The 19,164-nt window shown below is 42.4% G+C and overlaps 1 protein-coding gene across 5 annotated transcripts in view; it reads right to left on the bottom strand.

Annotated features, from left to right (window-relative positions):
* Nucleotides 1-19,164, bottom strand: part of PKN2 (protein kinase N2) — a 226,402-nt gene that overhangs the window by 136,348 nt on the left and 70,890 nt on the right. For 3 of the 5 annotated variants that reach the window (XM_033915236.1, XM_033915237.1, XM_033915234.1), the window contains exon 2: nucleotides 7,853-7,981. The exons of 1 other annotated variant lie outside the window; for it this stretch is intronic. In XM_033915236.1, coding sequence (XP_033771127.1) covers nucleotides 7,853-7,915 — 63 coding nt within the window. In that variant the 5' untranslated portion in view covers nucleotides 7,916-7,981. Of the gene's footprint in view, nucleotides 1-7,852; nucleotides 7,982-19,087; nucleotides 19,145-19,164 lie in introns of those variants that run through there. One more of the 5 variants, XM_033915235.1, reaches the window with a different exon arrangement.

The raw sequence follows: 19,164 nt of genomic DNA on the forward strand, positions 1-19,164 counted from the left end.
CATTGAATGGCGGGCCTGCCCCTTCCTGGTGAATCGTGGCACGCACCAGGGAGGGGCCTAAAGCCCTGATCTGCCCAGGTGCTTAAACCCCCTCTCTATGGGAGCGGCCTAAGGGATCTGGCCAATCGTAGTCTTAGGCCACTTCCAGCACATCCCAGAATATACTGGGAGAGAGGCCTAAAGTTCCAGTTGGCCCAGGTGCCTACGGACCCTCCTATGGGAGAAGTCTTAAGTGCCTGGGCCAATTAGGGCTTTAGGCACCTCTCCGGTGCATCCCATGATGCACCGGGAAGGGGCAGGTGTGCCATTCAGTGGAGGCGGGCCTGCTGGCTGGAGGGAGGAAACATCCCTCCAGCCAGCCAACTTAAAAAATACTGTGGGGTCCAGATGGGCGTCGAGGAGCATGCCCTTCAGTGGAGGGGGGGAGTACCAGCAGGAGAGACTGGGCACACCGCCTGCCGGGGGATGTCTTGGGGGGGGGATGGCAGGAGGGACTAGGCATCTCTCCTGCCGGTAGTCTTCACGTGGGGGGGGGGGGGAAGGGGGAATGGGTTCCCTGCCGCGGCTACTAAACTGATCACAGCAGAAAAATTCCCTTGCCGCGATCAGCTCGGCGGCAACTCGATTTTCTCCTTGGTGCGACCTCATCTGGAGTATTGCACACAATTCTGGTCTCCTTATCTCAGAAAGATATATAGTGGCGGTAGAAAAGGTTCAAAGAAGAGCGACCAAGATGATAAAGGGGATTGAACTCCTCTCGTATGAGGAAAGACTAAAAAGTTTAGGGTTCTTTAGCTTGGAAAAAAGACGGCTGAGGGGAGATATGATTGAAGTCTACAAAATCCTGAGTAGAGTAGAACGGGTACAAGTGGATCGATTTTTCACTCCATCAAAAATTACAAAGACTAGGGGACACTCGATGAAGTTACAGGGAAATACTTTTAAAACCAATAGGAGGAAATTTTTTTTCACTCAGAGAATAGTTAAGCTCTGGAACGCGTTGCCAGAGGTTGTGGTAAGAGTGGATAGTGTAGCTGGTTTTAAGAAAGGTTTAAACAATTTCCTGGAGGAAAAGTCCATAGTGTGTTATTGAGAAAGACATGTGGGAAGCCACTGCTTGCCCTGGATCGAAAGCATGGAATATTGCTACTCCTTGGTTTTTGGCCAGATACTAGTGACCTGCACTGGCCACCATGAGAACGGGCTACTGGGCTTCATGGACCATTAATCCGACCCAGTAAGGATATTCTTATGTTTTTAATCGGCAATTAGACGCCGGTTAGAGTGGTGTTAGGTGATTCTATATAGGATGCCCATGTGCGAATTTCAAAAGCCGCTTAGACGGCTTATGAGACTGGGTGATCTATGCAGAATCTGGCCCTTAGACCTTTGTTTTACATCATCTAAGTCACAACATATAATTTCCATTTAAGCAGCCTCATAAAACTTTTGATTATCCCTGCAGTATGACTAAGTCTAGGTCGGCCCACATCCTGCCTACCTCCCGCCCTCACCACTTCTTCAAAAACGCCCCTTTCAGCTCTCGGCGCACAGCAGGATTCAGAGGCCTAAAATGTCTCTGGATACTTCTAAAAACCTGTTTTGATTATTGGCACTTGGATGACCTGTCTTTTAGGTCGTCCAAGTGCCGACTTGGGTGGATTTTTAGATGCATTTTTGTTTTAATTATGTTGCTGTTACTTGATAAATATTTGGAAAAGGGGGGTTATATAATAATTAAGCTGTAAGAAGCTATGATGAAGTTGTCATCCCGAAGGATACTAAGAATGATATGGTTTCAGGCTATGCAGCCTATTACTTACACAATGCAAACTATAAAGTGATCTGTGATGCAAGAAATTATTTAAATAATAATCAAAATTAGCCAAGGCCAATACCACATGCTCATGTGCCTTTGAAAGGTATGTTTTGTTTTGCTCTGGATTAGGAAATGGTTATTGGACAGAAAACAGAGAGTAGGGTTAAAATGGGCATTTTTCTAAATGGAAGAGGGTAAATAGTGGAGTGCCATAGAGATCTGTACTGGGACTGGTGCTATTTAATATATTCATAAATAATCTGGAAATTGGAAAGACATGTAAGGTGATTACATTTGCAGATGACACTAAACTGTTCGAAGTTATTAAAACATATACAGACTATGAAAAGTTGCAGGAAGACCTTAGAAAATTAGAAAACTGGGCATCCAAATGGCAGATGAAATTTAATGTGGACAAATGCAAATTAAGGCACATTGAGAATAATCCAAATCATAGTTACCAAATGTTACGGTCCACCTTAGGGATCAGCACCCAAGAAAAATATCTAACTGTCATCGTAGACAATATACTTAAACCTTCCACCCAAAGTGTGGCGGCAGCCAAAAAGCAAACAAGATGAAAGGAATTATTAGATAAGGGATGGTAAATAAGACTAAAAATGTTATTATGCCTCTTAAGTATTGCATTCAATTCTGGTCGTTGTATCTCAGAAAAGATATAGCGGAATTAGAAAAGGTTCAAAGAAAAGCGACCAAAATGATGGAACTCCTTTCGTTTGAGGAAAGACTAAATAGATTAGGGCTCTTCAGCTTGGAAAAGAGATGGCTGAGGGGAGATATGATTGAAGTCTACAAAATCCTGAGTGGTATAGAACTGTACAAGTGAATTGATTTTTTTCTACTCTATCAAAAAATTAGAAAACTAGGAGACATGCGATGAAGTTACAGGGAAATACTTTTAAAACAAATAAGAGGAAATATTTTTTCACTCAGAGAATAGTTAAGTTTTGGAATACATTGCCAGAGGTTTTGGTAACAGCAGTTAATGTTTAAAAAAGGTTTGGACAAGTACCTGGAGGAAAAGTCCATAGTCTGCTACTGAGACAGACATGAGGGAAGTCAATGTTTGCCCTGGGATCGGTAGCATGGAATGTTGCTACTACATTTCTCCCTCCATATTTGCGGTTTCAGCATTCGCGGTTTCGATTATTCACGGTTTTTAGCTTGCTGGCTCCCCCCCTCCAATTACATCAGCTTGCATAGAGAAATCGCTGATTCCAAGCGTTTACAGAGAAAATCGCTGATTCCCAGCATTTTCTTCACTGTGTTTTGCCTCTCCTTCAGGAACAGACCAGGTCTACCACCATGTTATTCGTGGTTTCACCATATTCACGATTGTTTTTAATAGAAAACGGCAAATAACATAAAAAAGTTATTCGCGGTTTTTCAGTATTTGCGGTTCTGTTAATCCCCTATTACAGCGAATACAGAGGGAGAAGTGTATTTGGGTTTTTGCCAGGTATGACCTGGATTGCCCACTGTGGAAATAGGATACTGGGCTAGATGGACCATTGGTCTGATCCAGTATGGCTATTTTTATGTTCTTAAGTCAAATACAACAGTTCTGCAATGCCATTAGGAATTAAAACTGTCCACAGGGTCACTAATATCAGGGCAGGCCCTAGCACTGGATAGACTACACAGCCCCCTAGTGTAGCACAAAGTTTAAGAGTGGCAAAATCTAGTGGCTGCTGAATAATTTCATCTTATGTGCCTGCACCCCTGTCATCTCTCCCTTCCATGTTCTCCCCCTATCTAGTATCTCCCCCTTTCTCAAGTCTTCCTTCAGCCTACCAGAAGTCACCCATAGTGATTTACACATGCTGCCTGCAGAAAACCCTGATGCATCTCTTTGATGCATCCCACCCTGCTAGAAAAAGGAAGTTGATCCAAAGGAAACACGATGTCAGAGTGAAGGCTCTGGGGCTGACTACAGACAGCATATGTGAATCGCTGTCACTGGCGGTTGACTTCTAGAATAGAAGATTAGATTTTTACCTCAGTAATCTGCTTTCTGCTTTAAGACAGGATTCTGTACTGAAGCTGTTGTCCTCCTTTAATCGCAAACTTTGCAGAAGGTTGTCACTCATCTTTCAACCCTTCCCCTTCAGCAGTAGAGAACAGCTCCCTCTTCAGTTATTGCCAAAGCAATCGAACTCCTCTGAAACAGAAGAGAAGAAGGGGTACAGGGAACTTCCCCAGATACAGCAAACATTTCTGTTCTGCTCTGTAACTCCTGAACAAAGAACAATAATTAACATGAATTCGTAAATTGGGAGCATCCAGGAACCAACCTGCTATGTGCAACAAGCACTATCGAATAAGAAATCCCAAGTTTCAAACACGACTACCATTACTCTAACTCCTGGAGGTTTTATTTCATGCTCTTCTAAATGGCAAGAGAAAAAGTCCTGTGATGGAGATCAGCAATGTCTGATGGAGTAAACAGGCGAATTGTAAATTTGCACAGGGCAGGCCGTACAGAAACCTATGTCTTATAACAGAAAGAAGATTACCGAGTTAAGAATCTAATCTTCCATTCTGTTGCAAAGTCATAGGATTATGTACTGAAGTTGATGTACCAAAGCAGTGCCAGATGTCTAGGTAGGGACAGATGAGCCTTCCCGTGGCACTGAGGACCCAAATGAGGCATCCTCTCGAGCTGCCACATCCACCCTGTAGATTCTGGTATGGAGAGTAGACCAAGTAGCTGCTCTACAGATTTCATCATGTGGAACAGCCCAGAACTCTGTCCAGGAGGTAGCAACACTTCTCGTTGAATGTGCTGTGATAGAGATAGGTGGCTGTGTGCCGCTGACAATATAGGAAGAAGAAATCGCCATGTGAATCCATATCACAATCAAAGCCTTGAAAGATGGTCTGCCTCGTCTTGTTGGGATCAGCACAAAAAGATGGTCAGAGAGAGGGGAATCATGGGTCCTTGCCAGGCAGTGAAGTAGAACTCTTCGCACATTCAGCCTCTGAAAAATCCTGTTCTGTTTAGTTGGACCCATAGGATGAAAAGTGAGCAAACAAATCTCTTAGTTTACATGAAAGGTTGACACCACCTTCAGTAGAAAGGAAGGTACCGTTCGCAGTGAAACACCGGCCTCTATAAACCTGAGGAAATGCGCTCTGCAGGAGAGAGCCTGTAATTCCAAGATGAGCCTCATTGAGACTATGTCCACCAGAAATACCAACTTGACCGTAAGGTCCTAAAGAGACTGAGAGAGTCCCTTCAAAATGATATTAAGGTCCCACGAAAGGGAAGGCCAGCGCAACAGAGGACGCAATCTGAGCGCCCCTTCAAGAACGAAGTGACATCTGGATGAGACGCCAGTGACCACTTACCTCCCCGAGTCCAAAAGCACGAGAGGCCTGCCACCTGTACTCTGAGAGATGCAACTGCTAGGCCTTTTTCTTTCCCGGCCTGTAGAAATGCCAGGATCACAGGAATTAGTGTCTGACAAGGCTCTACCTCTTCCTTGGCACACTGCTACTGGAAAGCCTTCCAGATCTTAGCGTAAGCTGCAAACATCGAAAGTTTCTTTGCTCTAAGTACAGTTGCAATGACAACCTCTGAGTAACCCTTACAAGGTAGGGCTGAGCACTCAACAGCCATGCTGTAAGACCAATGTGCTCTGGTATCTCATGGGAATTGGGCCTTGACAGAGAAACCCAGGATGAACTAGCAGCTTGAGACACCTGGCTCTCTATAGTCACACTAGATCCACATACAAAGACCGGCGAGGCCAGTCTGGAGCTACTAGTATTACCAGACCCTGGTGGCTCATGATTCTGCAGATGATCCAGTCTCCCATGGTCCATGGTGAGAACACATAGAGTAGAATGTCTGTGAGCCAGGGAGAGGGGTCAGGGAGATGCCAGGCTACAAAAGTGGGAGAGGAAGAGAATGAGACAACTGCTGGACCAGATAAAAAAATTGTTATAAATGCTGACCTTTTCATATTAATTTTTAAATACAAATAGAGGAAGGCAGGAGGAGGGGTGGTTTATCATGAGCGACACACTGTAGGAGGTACAGCATGGTGAAAGTTTGCCTAGGGCATCAGATACCCTTAAGTCAGCTCAAACTAGTATTAATAATGGGATAATATGCTGGAAAAGATAAAACAGAATGCAGAACTCCTAGGCTATGGTTTACAACAGAAACTCATGTAGCACTATGAAACAAAAAGAGCTAATTATTAACATTGACAGATGCATTACATATATCAGCTAGCAAAAAAAAGGAAGAAGCAGTGGAACTGGTAAGACTAAATTTCAGAATAAAAGAAAATCAAATAGAAATAAGAGAAAAAGAAATGAGATGAAGTAGAAAAACAGATATTCACTTTAACAAGGAAGTGAGAGGTGTAGGCACACACAGAGGATGCTCAAAGGGTCCTGAAGATGCAGAATAAATACTTAGGGCTTCTTTTACTAAACCACATTAGGGCTTTAACGCGCGGAATAGCGCGCGCTACATTGCCGTGCGCACTAGACCTTAACGCCAGCATTGAGCTGGCATTAGTTCTAGAAGTGTAGCACACGGTAATTTCCCGCATGCGCTAAAAACGCTAGCACACCTTAGTAAAAGGAGCCCTTAGAAATTACAAATATATGAGATAAAAACTGTTGTTTACAATGGAATAATGAATTTAAGAAGGAAACAAGATTGGAATGGAAAAATACCCAAAGGCACACTTTCCTTCAAGCAGTTATTTTTAAGGGATGTGTATGTTTTTGTGTAGTTAAGTGTGTATGTGGATCTACACGTGCAAATTTATGAAAGTGGTTGGTATATATATTTTCTTTTATCTGGACTTATCTCACACCTTTTTTTTCCAGTAGTACTGGTGTACACTAGAGGAAGAATATCTGTATGTTGAGATTGAGAATGTGTTTATATGGGGGTGGGAGGGAGGCAAGGCAATATGGAAGAGAAAGGAGGAGGGTATGTTTGTATATTTAGATTTCAGTTTAGTTCACACTTTTCAGTAACAGCTCAAGGTACATTACAGTTAGGTACAATGGGTATTTTCTTGTCCCCAGAGGGCTTACAATTAAATGGCTACATTTGTTAGAAGGCACTACTGCTATTCACCACAGGAACATGTGTAAGTTTGTACCTGAGGTAAAGGAGGGTTAAGCAATTTCCCACAAGGAGCATCAGTGGGAGCTGAGTCTCAGCTTTTCTGGTTCTAAGCTTGCTGCTCTAACTATTAGTTTACTTCTAGTGATTAGAATAGCAAGCTGAAAAGAAGCAAAGCCTCATCTGTTCCTGCTGACAGTTCCTCCTACTGTTTCTTTCTATGTGTTTCCAATCTGCAGGTGTAGACAGTTTGTGTGTGCTAATTTCCTATCCATGGTTGTACATGAATATTTTTCTAGTCAGAAACGTTATCCTTGTAACTTGTCTGCGAATGAATACACGAGAGAGGACACAGATGGAAACCATACTCATATATATATCACTAATAATAAAACCCTAAGCACCCATGCACACTCCTACCTGCTTGATCCGTGATCAAAGAAAGGCAGGCAGGCAGGGGGCCACGGAGAGAGACAGACAGGCAACGCACAAGAACGAAAGACAGCGGGCAGGGAGAGAGACAGAAAGAAAGACAGACAGACAAAGGGGGCCAGAGAGAGAGAGACAGACAGAAAGAAAGACAGACAGACAAAGGGGGCCAGGGAGAGAGACAGACAGAAAGAAAGAAAGACAGACATTGGGAGGGAGAGAGATAGAAAGAAAGGAAGAAAGGGGCAGGGAGAGACATACAGACAGACAGAAAGACAGACAGACATATATTCTAGCACCCGTTAATGTAACGGGCTTAAACACTAGTATATATATATATATACATACACTGTACTACGTTCCTTAAGTACTTCCCTATAAAGAACACTTAGAAGTAGGGTTTGTAAAATAAAACTGGCAGGAAGACAAGATTTTCTCCAGAACTATACCAAAGTATAAAATTGAATAATGAAGCAAAGTAAAATTACCTGGTTCTTAAATTGGGCTGACCACATAATAGAAGGTACCTCATCCAAAATTTCCTTCCGCATATGTTCCAAATCTTCAAAAACAATATACACTAAAACAGATCATTCCACTCAGATAGGCAGGGTCACCTAACATTCAGGCAAGCAGACAAAAAAAAAGGAAAAGAAGCAAAAAATATACAATAAAGCTAAAATTAAAGCCAAACAAGAAAAGTCAAACAAAATAAGGAGCATAATTAGAAAAGGGAAAATGTAAGAAAAAAAGGGAAAAAATGACTGATGTCATGTTTCTTCAATATATTTTCATTGCTACATATAATCTAGCCTATACATCAAGTTTTCATTAATACCTAATTTACTTTCCTGTCTCAAGTAATGCAGTTTATTGAACTAGAGAACTGAACTGCACCTCCAGCATATACCTGTATGAGGCCATCCTCAAGAGCAACTAACTTTGTTGTGTGGCTTTACAGAGAAAAGTGCTTGCTTAAGGGGACAATGTACAGAAAATTAACTGGTAGCACTATACTACCAAAAGGGTCATTCTGACCCCTAACTAAATTATAATTTTTATCTTTTACTCATGGGCAAAATAGTTTGCACATTACAACTTTTCATGTTCATTAGTGTTATAAGTTTAAAGGAGCTAGCATACTGTACTTTCCAAGATAAGTGGTTATACCTAGAAAACTGACCCTTTTGACATTTCAATAATTTTACTGTGGCTTTCTTCAAAATGAAAGGTGATAGGCCATGGGACGTGAAATAACCGCCTTTCTGTGGTTTACATATTAAATTCAGATACTTTTTTTTTTAATCCTCGAGCAACAGAGGGTAATGTGACTTACCCAGAATCACAAGCAGCTACAGTGAGAATTAAACCCAGTTCCCCAGGTTCTCAGGCTGCTCCACTAACTACTAGGCTACTCCTTCTAGTGGAGTCTGTGAGAAGGACTGCTTTTTTTTGTAATACTTCTCATTTTGGATTGGGAAAAATCAGTGAACTCTGTCTAATAAATTTAGCACTTCCAGGGGAAAAAATAAAACCCTTGGTCATTTAATAATTTCAGCTTTAAAATGCAGATGTGAATATTAGTCCTGGGCATTGATTTTTTGAGCTTTCAAGGAGGCTGAAAGATCCTGCCCTACAGCGCTGGACCGCGGGAGGAATTGAGGTAAAGGGGGGGGGGGGGCCCTGCCTGCATGTCTTGGTGTGGGGGCCCTGTTGGGGGGGCCCTGCCTTTCTGCCACCAGGCCACTAGGCATGCCTGCCTATCACCAGGCTGGCCTGCCTGCCTGCCTGTCACCAGGCCACTAGGCCAGCTGCCTGCTACTAAGCCTGCCTGCCCTGTCCCTGCCTGACCTGTGCCCTGCCCTGTCCCGGTCTGCCCTGTGCCCTGTCCCAGCCTACCACTAGACCACCCGAAGGGGGACAGGGTACAGCGCCTGGCAGGGAGGGGGAGACAGGGTGCAGAGCTTGGCAAGGAATATGGGGTTGGGTGCAGAGCCTGGCACGGAGAATTTGGTTCAAAATGTTTTTTTTCTTGTTTTCCTTCTCTAAATCTAGGGTGCGTCTTATGGAGCGAAAAATACGGTACTTTGTGGTATAGGCAGGTATAAGTACATCTCTCCCTTGTTAGCACAGCATCATTAGTTATTAGTTATCTTCTGTGTTCAATTCAAATTATTGGTTCTTACTTTTCGTGCATTCTGAATGAGCACCCCTCAATACTTGGAATCATTCACTATTTCTTATAGCCCTGTTTGTGCTCTTCATTCTCTAAATCAGGGTTGTCAAATGTCACCCAAATCTAGTCAGGTTTTCAGGATTTCCCCAATGAATTTTCATGAGATCCATTTGCATGGATTGCTTCCATTGTATGCAATAGATCCCATGCATATTCATTTGGGAAATCCTGAAAATCTGACCTGGCGAGGGCCAAGTTTGGATGCCCCTGCTCTAAATCATTATAGATTGGTACTGCCTGGGCCTAGGTTGGCTAAATTTGAAACCACTAAAGGGGAAGATTCTCAAAGCTTTGTGGTAAAAATTGACGAGCCGCTGTTGAAGCCATTCTTATAACGATTTTAAAAAGGCGAGTCATTCCACCAAAACAGCGTATGCAAATGAAGTTCACAGTGTGGAGTATAGGCTCGCTAAATTTACTTGAGATGAATTACTGGTGGTAGCGATCAGCCATGCACAGAATATATCCACATATAAAACAAAACAAATCAAAGATAAGCAGGAGAGATGCTCATACTCCTGCCACGTTGAACAACCTCCCGACATCCCCTGGCAGAGATGCCCATTCTCTCCAGCCATTGCCCAACCCTTCCCGACAATTCCCCTGTGCCCCTGACTCTAACCCCGCCCCCCATAATGGGAGAGATGCCCACTCTCTCCCAATGTTGTCCAAACCCCTTGACAACTCCCCCAGTGCCCCCAACTCAACACCTCCCCCCACAACGGAAGAGACACCCACTCTCTCCTGCTGTTGTCCAACCTCCCCCCCCCCCCCGTGCCCTATACTCTATACAGGTAGGCTTCCTGAATAAGGGAGGGAGGGAGGAGCATCTCTCCCACTGCAAGGCTGTATGTGTGTAGAGTCGGGGGTACAGGTGAGTTGTCGGGGGTTTGGGTGATGGCAGGAGAGAATGGGCATCCCTCCTGCTGCAGGAGGGGGGGCAATAGCTTTGCAGGTGATTGTGCAACGCAGCAGGAGAGAATGGGCATTTCTCCCTGCTGATCTTCAATTTGGGATTTTTTAAAATTTGCGTGTGGAAGAGGGGTGTGTGTCTCTGAGCTGTCAAACCTTACTTTCCTGTCAGTGCACTCAGGCACTGATCAGAAAGTAAGGCTATAACAGCTCAGATCTGTCAGCAAATTTTGGCCGCAAATGTGGCACGAGGTTAGGAAATCACCCAGTGATTATAGAGAATCGTTCGGAGTGCTCATTTTAATATTAATGACCTCATTGTACTACATTTGCATGGTAGTATCGGAGACAGCTAGAAAACTCAGACAAGGCCATGGTAAACCATTTTGATAATCTGCCGCTAAAATGGCTAGAACCGGTTTAGCGAGCACGTTAAAGGTAATCTTACATTTTGAGAATCTGGCCCTCAGTTATTTTTCATTACAGCACCCACCAATTGAATGGTATTCCCTTTAAAATTCATTCTGAATTATCCTTCTCTAAATTTAAATCCTTATTAAAAACTTTTTTGTACTAAAAGGCATTTGAGGAACTTTTTATCTTTTCTTTCCCTCCCCTATGAATTTACATATTATTGTAATTTTTGCATTCTGATTTCCTATTTTATTAGAGTTCCTTTCATTTTTATTGTTTTAGACTGTATACTGCTTTGTCATGTTTTTTCAGAAAAGGTGGTATAGTAAATTTTAATAAACTATAAACTACTACTACTAATCATTTTTATAGTGCTACAAGATGTACACACATGCATAACAGACCATCCTTATTTATCACAGCTTTCAATAAATTCAAGACAGGACAATAAGGGGCTCATAATCAAAAGAGAAAAACATCCCAAAACTTGCCTAAGTCAGCACTTGGACAAACATTTCCCAAATACGTCCAAGTGCCGATAATAAAAACGGGTTTTGGACGTATTTCTAAACGACCTAGGCCTACATAGTCCTGCTGAATGACCAAAGCTAAATGGTGCATTTCGGGAGGAGTGTCAAGGGCGGAATGTGGGCCGGCTTAGACTTAGTCGTACAGCATGTATAACCAAAAGTTATATAGCCCACGATCGACAGAACTTGGACGTTGTGACTTAGACCATGTAAAACATGGTCTAAGTCACAAAAACCCACCTAAAGTCACCAGATAAGCACTGAAAACACATAAAATAGACCTCCACACACTACCCCAGGTATCCCCAACCCCCCCCATAAAAATATTAATCACAACTTTAAAATTCAGCCTCCAGACCATCATCACCTGGTCACCTGGCATAGGAAAGCCTAGTCGTCCAGCACAGAGGCATCTTAAGCCATCTTGGGGGTGGGTTAGGGTCCCATGGAGAGGAGGACCCATGCCCATAAGCCCCTGTAATCACTGCATTTATACTTAAACATGCCTAGCACTCCCTTATACACCCCTAAAACCCTTTTTTACTGGCATATAAGTGGCTGCTGCAGCTATAAGGGCTATTGGGGTGATAGATAAGTGGGTCTAGGGGATTCTGGAGGTGGTTTGTGGGGCTCACCATGACCTATAAGGGAGCTGTAGTGAGGAGAAGACATGGCACTCTTTTTGTGAAGTTCACAGCAGTGCCCTGTAAGGTACCCCACTATTTAGGTGCTATGTCTGGGTGTTCAGTCCTTCACTTTGCAGACCCCTCCCACGTCCAACAGGGCTTGTTCTAGGCGTTTTTGACTTGGACGAAAAATTAGACAGAAATGTGGTATAAAGATGGACAATTTAGCGGCTTGGACGATCAGATCAGCAGGATGTATAATTTAGACAATTTTCGAAACAAAAAAAAATTTTGGACGTATTTTTCGAAAATGTGTCCTAGGCTGTTTTTTACTTTGGACGACTTGCGACTTAGACGCAAACGGACTTAGATGTCCCTTTCGATTATGCCCCTCCACGGGATCAGGAAGTAGAGTTATTTTAGGAATGATTAACAAGCATGACTAAAAAAAAACAAAAAACAGGTTGATAGGAGGTTAAGAATTAAAGCAGTCACAAAAATATGGACTTTTAGCCTAGATTTGAATATGGCTAGGGACGGAGCTCGATATATGAACTTAAGAAGTCTATTCCATGTAGCTGTAGAAGTTCTAAACAACTTCAATATTTGGATGAAGAAGAATCAGAAAAAGAAAGCACAAATCGTGTTAGATAATTTTCCAAGAGTGATAAGGGATATATGCCCAACACAAGCATTTGGGATCGTGACAATAGTGAACAATCTGCCAGACTTTTGGAAAGTGAGAGATATGATTCAAGGCCCTCTTCAATGAGCATGGCATGCGAGTGTGGTTGTGGCCAGCCATCCCAAGCATCAAAGGGAACCAGTCAGGGAAGATCTCTCCAAGTCCTTGGACAATCTTTGTAGTTCTTGAATAAGTTGGAAGACGATATAACACTCTCTCACTGGTCAGCAAAAAGTCAACTAATTCTGATGGAACTTTATGGGAAGCTATTGAAAATACTTCAGCTCCAAGAAGACCGGCCCAACAAAATCTTCTTTGAGAAACTCCTACTCTACACTAAACGTAACATAAAAGGTGGGAGCATGAAAAGTGCATGGCAGTTGGTTATTGATGATAATATACTTCACCGTATAAAAAAAGATATATGCAAACAGAGGCAAGGAGATAGTTCTAAGATGATATGTTCTTATGATAACCAGTTCAAATATCACAGCTCTTATTTTATTATTTAAAAATTAAAAAGATATTAATAAATATATAATTTATAATTTAATTAGTAAAGTGCTCAGACCCTCAACCAATCTGTTTAGTAATAACATCAAACTATGGTTGCCAATGGGCCACGCTCTAACACCCACAACAACAGTATAAAAAGTATCAACTCAATGAAAAGAATCATTTCTTTCAAGGAATTCAATGCCTTCATTGTGATTTTATATGCCAGTGATACAACGCAAATGGCCTTCACATGGAAAGTCTTTGGTCAACTGAATGAGGGCTCAGATCTTTTGCCGACACTATGTCTTTAAATGCATTCCAGGAAACTGTGTGTGTGGTCTGACTTACAGACACAAACAAAAACAAAAGAGGGAAAAATCCCCACTTCCAAAGTCAGGAAGCAAAACACAAAGTAAGTTAAGGAAGGAACCAAAAGAATCCTCCAATTGAAAAATATATTATCATCAGGACTCTAAAAGAAAAGGCATATGGCACACAACACCATGGTGATGAAGCATAGAGATTGCACTCTCACTCTTTCCCAAGGAAATGTATACTGTATATACTAGAATATAAGCTGAGATTTTTGGGCCCAAAAATGGGGGTCTCAGCTTATAATCAGGTTAGCACCCGCCTGCCCCCCCCTTCCTGGACCTCTTGCAGGCCTCTGCCAAGCCTGCCGTAAGACCTGATGGTGCAGCAGTGGGCTGGGAGAGGAGGGATCCTTCTTGCCTCCTGTCCTAGCTAACTGTTCCAACTTTTACCTCCCTCTCGCCTCCTCTGTGTACCTTTAAAATCTCCGATAGTCCAGTGGTGAAACAGAGCAGGAGTGATCTTCCCGCTTTCCTGCCCCGTGCAGAGCCTCTAGTGAATGGCTGCCGCGAGTCCCACAACAGAAACTTATGAAACGTTGAAAGTGGCTTATGGGGAACATGTCATGAGTTGTGGAAGGTGTTTTGAATTGTATTCATGCTTCAAAAGTGGAATCAGTGGAAGACAATTTGTGCACTGGAAGACCATCAATGTCAACTGATGATGATCATGTAGATCACAGGTGTCAAAGTCGGTCCTCGAGGGCCGGAATCCAGTCGGGTTTTCAGGATTTCCCCAATGAATATGCATGAGATCTATGTGCATGCACTGCTTTCAATGCATATTCATTGGGGAAATCCTGAAAACCCGACTGGATTACGGCCCTCGAGGAGGGACTTTGACACCCCTGATGTAGATCAAGTGAGGGTTCTCGTGTGTGCTAATTGACGATTAACTGTTAGAGAACTGGCAGAGGAGTGCAACATCTCCATTGGTTCATGCCACAACATTTTAACAGAGAAGTTTGGGACAACTCGCGTTGCAGCAAAGTTTGTTCCACAGTTGATGACCGACGACCAGAACAACAACTGCATCATGATCTATCAGAATCTTCTTGAACAGGCAAATGAAGATGATAAAGTGATAACTGGTGATGAGTCACAAGTCTAAGGTTATGACATGGAAACCAAAGCTCAGTCATCTAAATGGAGAGCCAAAACATCGCCAATACTGAAAAATGCTGGGCAAGTTCGATCAAGCGTCAAACATGTTGAGAGTTGGGTTTTTACAGTTGCTGCGTTGTTCACTATGAATTTCTGCCACAAGGACAAACTGCTAACCAAAATTACTATCTGAAAGTGCTGAATTGACTCTGTGAGAGAATCAGGAGGAAGCGGCCCATTGGGAGGAAGCAGTCGTGGTTCCTGCATCATGACAACGTGCCAGAATTTGTGAATTTTGCACAAAGATATGATGACAGTTTTTCCCCAGCCACCTTACTCTCCTGACTTGGCCCCTGCTGACTTGTTTCCTAAACTAAAATCCATGCTGAAAGGAAAGCGATTTGACACCATTGAAGATATAAAGCAAAATTTAACGCAGCAACTTTTGGCGATTCCTAAAGATGAATTTAAGGACTGTTTCCAAAAGTGGGAACGACGTTGGGAAAAGTGTACACATAGGGATGTGGAGTACTTTGAAGGGGACCCAATGGAATAAGTTGTAAGATTGTTTAATACATTTTTATAAAATCAGTCGTGGAACTTTTTGAACAGACCCCATACAGTCAAAACAAAGACTGAATGAATATTCTACAGCTTGACAAGTTATCTCCTTTTTCACAGCTAAATGGGAATTACAACTTCAGTACTGGTTTTACTTCTAGACTTCTAGAAACATTTTAATGATAAACAACAAGAATTTTCCTAGATAATTAATTAACTAGTTTTCTATACATCCTCCCCTTAAGCAGGTGCTTCACTGAATTATCATCATATTGGGATTTTTTTCTTGTACACTTGGGCTTGGATTCAGTAAATGGTCCCCAAATTTGGGTGCTAGAAAGAATCAGCACAGAGCATTATTCTGGAATGGAGACTTCAAATTGAGTATTCTTTACAGAGTAGAACTTATTGCACATTTCCATGCCCAAATTTGAGCACCAGTGCCCAACTCTTGGCATTTGGTTGTAGAAATGGCACAATTCTATAACTCTTCATGCAATTTTTGGGAATCCTCCTGCCCTGACCCCTTCTGAGTTGTGCACTAGGGGATTTAGGCGCATGGGATAATAGAATAGCATGCAAGAAGATGTGTAAACAAATTTTTAATAAGGCCAACTAATAATTGATTAACAGCATTTGACTGCAATTAATTGGCTCATAGGCCAATTAATTTGTGTATGCATCTTTGACTGGTGTGCAAATTTTGGCGCCATATACAGAATCCAGGAGTGGTGCTTTTAGATCTTCATTTTTGAACCAATGTTTATATTTTACATTTCATAATATTTTTTAAAATTAAGACTGGTTTAGTTTCTTTTCTGGAGAGAAGAGAGTTTATATAATCTATGTTTATGTCTATTTATGTGGTAATTTTAAAAGTAATTTATGCACATTAAAAAGAGGTTTATCTAGAGTATGGGTTCTCAAGAAAGTGCTCAAGACACATCCCAGTCAGTCCGGTTTTCATGATCTCCAGAACTAATATGCATGAGATAGATTTGCATATACTACCCTTCACTGTATGCAAATCTATCTCATGTATATTTGAAGAGAGAGTGTGGCGTAGTGGTTAGAGCTACAGTCTCAGCACCCTGAGGTTGTGGGTTCAATCCTTGTGCTGTTCTTTGTGACCCTGGGCAAGTCACTTAATCCTCCACTGCCCCAGGTATATTAGATAGATCAGGGATCTCAAAGTCCCTCCTTGAGGGCCGCAATCCAGTCAGGTTTTCAGGATTTCCCCAATGAATATGCTTGAGATTTATGTGCATGCACTGCTTTCAATGCATATTCATTAGGGAAATCCTGAAAACCCGACTGGATTGCGGCCCTCAAGGAGGGACTTTGAGATCCTTGAGATAGATTGTTAGCCCATCAGGACAGACCAGAAAAAATGCTCGAAGTACCTGTATGTAAACCACTTCCGAGTGTGGTTGTAAAACTACAAACAGGTGGTATACAAGTCCCAATCCCTTTCCCTTATATGTATTCTGAAAACTTGACTGGCCCTAACGACTGGGTTGAGAACCACTGATTGTATAGAAATAGCCAGCAATACTACCTAGAGCAGTGGTTTTCAACCCAATCCTTAGGGACAACCTGACCAGCCAGGTTTTCAGGATACTCACAATGAATATGCATGAGATGCATTAGCATGAACTTCCTCCGGTGTATACAAATATCTATCACGTGTATTCATTATTGGTATCCTGAAAACTCAACTGGCCAGGTAATCCTAGGGGACTGGGGTGAAAGTTTTAGTCAGTGACCCAAGTCATCCTTCAGACTCCACAGCTTTGCACTTGTGAAGTGTTTGATTAACTTCAGTTGTATGCAAAAGTTTAGGTAACCTCGGTCAAATTGCATGTTCCACTGAATCCTTCAGTAAATAGATGCTAATACTACCTCTACGTCAGGAGTTCTCAGCCCAGTCAGATTTTCAGGATATCCACAATGAACATGCACGCACTACTTCTATTATATATGCAGATCTATCTAATGCATGTTCATTATGGATATCCTGAAACCTGACTGGCTAGGTGTGTGAGAACCACTTCTCTATGTGGCACAAAGTAAACATGTTATCTTTCTGCAAATTTCAATACATAATTACTAGTTGATGATTTTAAGAGTGAAAACAATATAACAGTGAATATGACAGATGCAAAAGTTTGGACACTTTTTAAAAAGTTTTTCACAAGGCCCAAAAAGTTTAGCAACTTATTAGGCTTTCAGTTAGACAGGTAATGACATTTTTGACCTCTAACCTCTGGAGCTTGTGATTGTTCTTTTTGTCTGAATATTTGAAAATGACGGCACTTTACTCTTACAAAGCAGGGAAAGGCCAAAGAATCTCAAAATGCTACCAGCTAGCAATTTCAACGGTCAGAAACACTGTTAAGAAACAGAAGTTATACTGAGATCTTGGAAATCTAGGCAAAACCTGAAAGACCAAGAAACGTTTGATAGAACTGCCTGAAAATTGGTCAGACCTGCAAAACTGAACTCACAGATCACTGTATGTTTGGAAAGAGAAACTGGGAAATGATATTGAGGAGACTTTCCTCCCTGAAGCAGATTATCAAAACAGGATTTCATGCGAGAGGATTGCTTCCTGCAATTCCACAGGTAGGTTCTTTATAAGTTTTTGATATACAGTATGCTGCTATGGAACAGTTTTGAAGTGGATGCCTTAATAAAAAGGAAGATAGTAATATGTAGTGGATTGGAAGCACATAACTACAACTGGACTGATGAAGAACTGGGCTGGCGAGAGTATTTATATGGATACCGACTCCTCTGATACTCATCCTCTGATGGTCTGAAAAACTAAGATGAAAAGATAGGGAAGGGCTGCTGACAAAAAGACTTTTTAATTTTTAATATCTTCCCAGTTGGTGATTATTTGACTATTATAGAAAAGAAGTCCAGTACTTGTACAGATGTGTTGGAGGTTTTTTTTGGTTCAAAGATGTCCAGACTCCAGTTTGCATGCATTTGTCTCCAGATTCTATATATGGTGCCCAAGCTGGCCACATAAATTAATTGATCACTGAGGACTTGATGCACAAAACATGGTCGTTAAGACCGTGTGAGTTACTGTTGACTGATTTTTTGGCCAACTCTGGAACAGCGATTGATGTACCAACAAGTTTGCATGCAAATGATTTGTATGGAGGTCTAATCAGTCACTATGAGAATGACTTTGACACATGAACAGAGCAGATTGGGAAAGCCCCAAAGCAATTTCCTGCCACTCAGCTGTTGGGGCTTTTTTTTTAATGGCACAGATATTGTGCATATGTTACACAGGTAGGTTAAAAAGAAAAAGCCCCCTTCCTCCGTCAAACAACCCTGGAATCAAAAAAAATCGGCAGGTGGGATACCCACTCCCTCCTGCCGCCACAAACCTCCCCTGCAATGATACCCCCCCTGCAAGGACCCCCAAACTGACTCCCTATGCCCCTCTCTTTCCTCAAAAATCAGGAGGGATGCCCACTCCCTCCTGCTGTCGTGAACCTCTCCCGCACTGACCCGTCCACAAAGCAACCCCTCCTCTTCCTCAAAAATCAGCAGGAAGTATGCTCACTCCCTCCTGCCGCTGCAAACCTCCCCTGCACGGACCCCTCCCCTGAACCCCCCCCATCATGCCCCACCCCAATGACCCCTCCCCTTCCTCGCTCCCCTTCCTATTAAAAAGAAATTAGCAGGAGGGATGCTTACTCATTCCTGCAACCGGATTGCCCCCCAAAAAACTACCCCTCACACCTCCCCAAACCTCTTCTGTACCTCAAAAATAGATGAAAGCAGTCCTTCCTGCTTGCAGGCCCACCACTCCAAAATGGCGGGCCCCTTCCATACAATAC

This window comes from Geotrypetes seraphini, chromosome 12 (assembly GCF_902459505.1).
Source record: "Geotrypetes seraphini chromosome 12, aGeoSer1.1, whole genome shotgun sequence".
Lineage (NCBI taxonomy): Eukaryota > Metazoa > Chordata > Amphibia > Gymnophiona > Dermophiidae > Geotrypetes > Geotrypetes seraphini.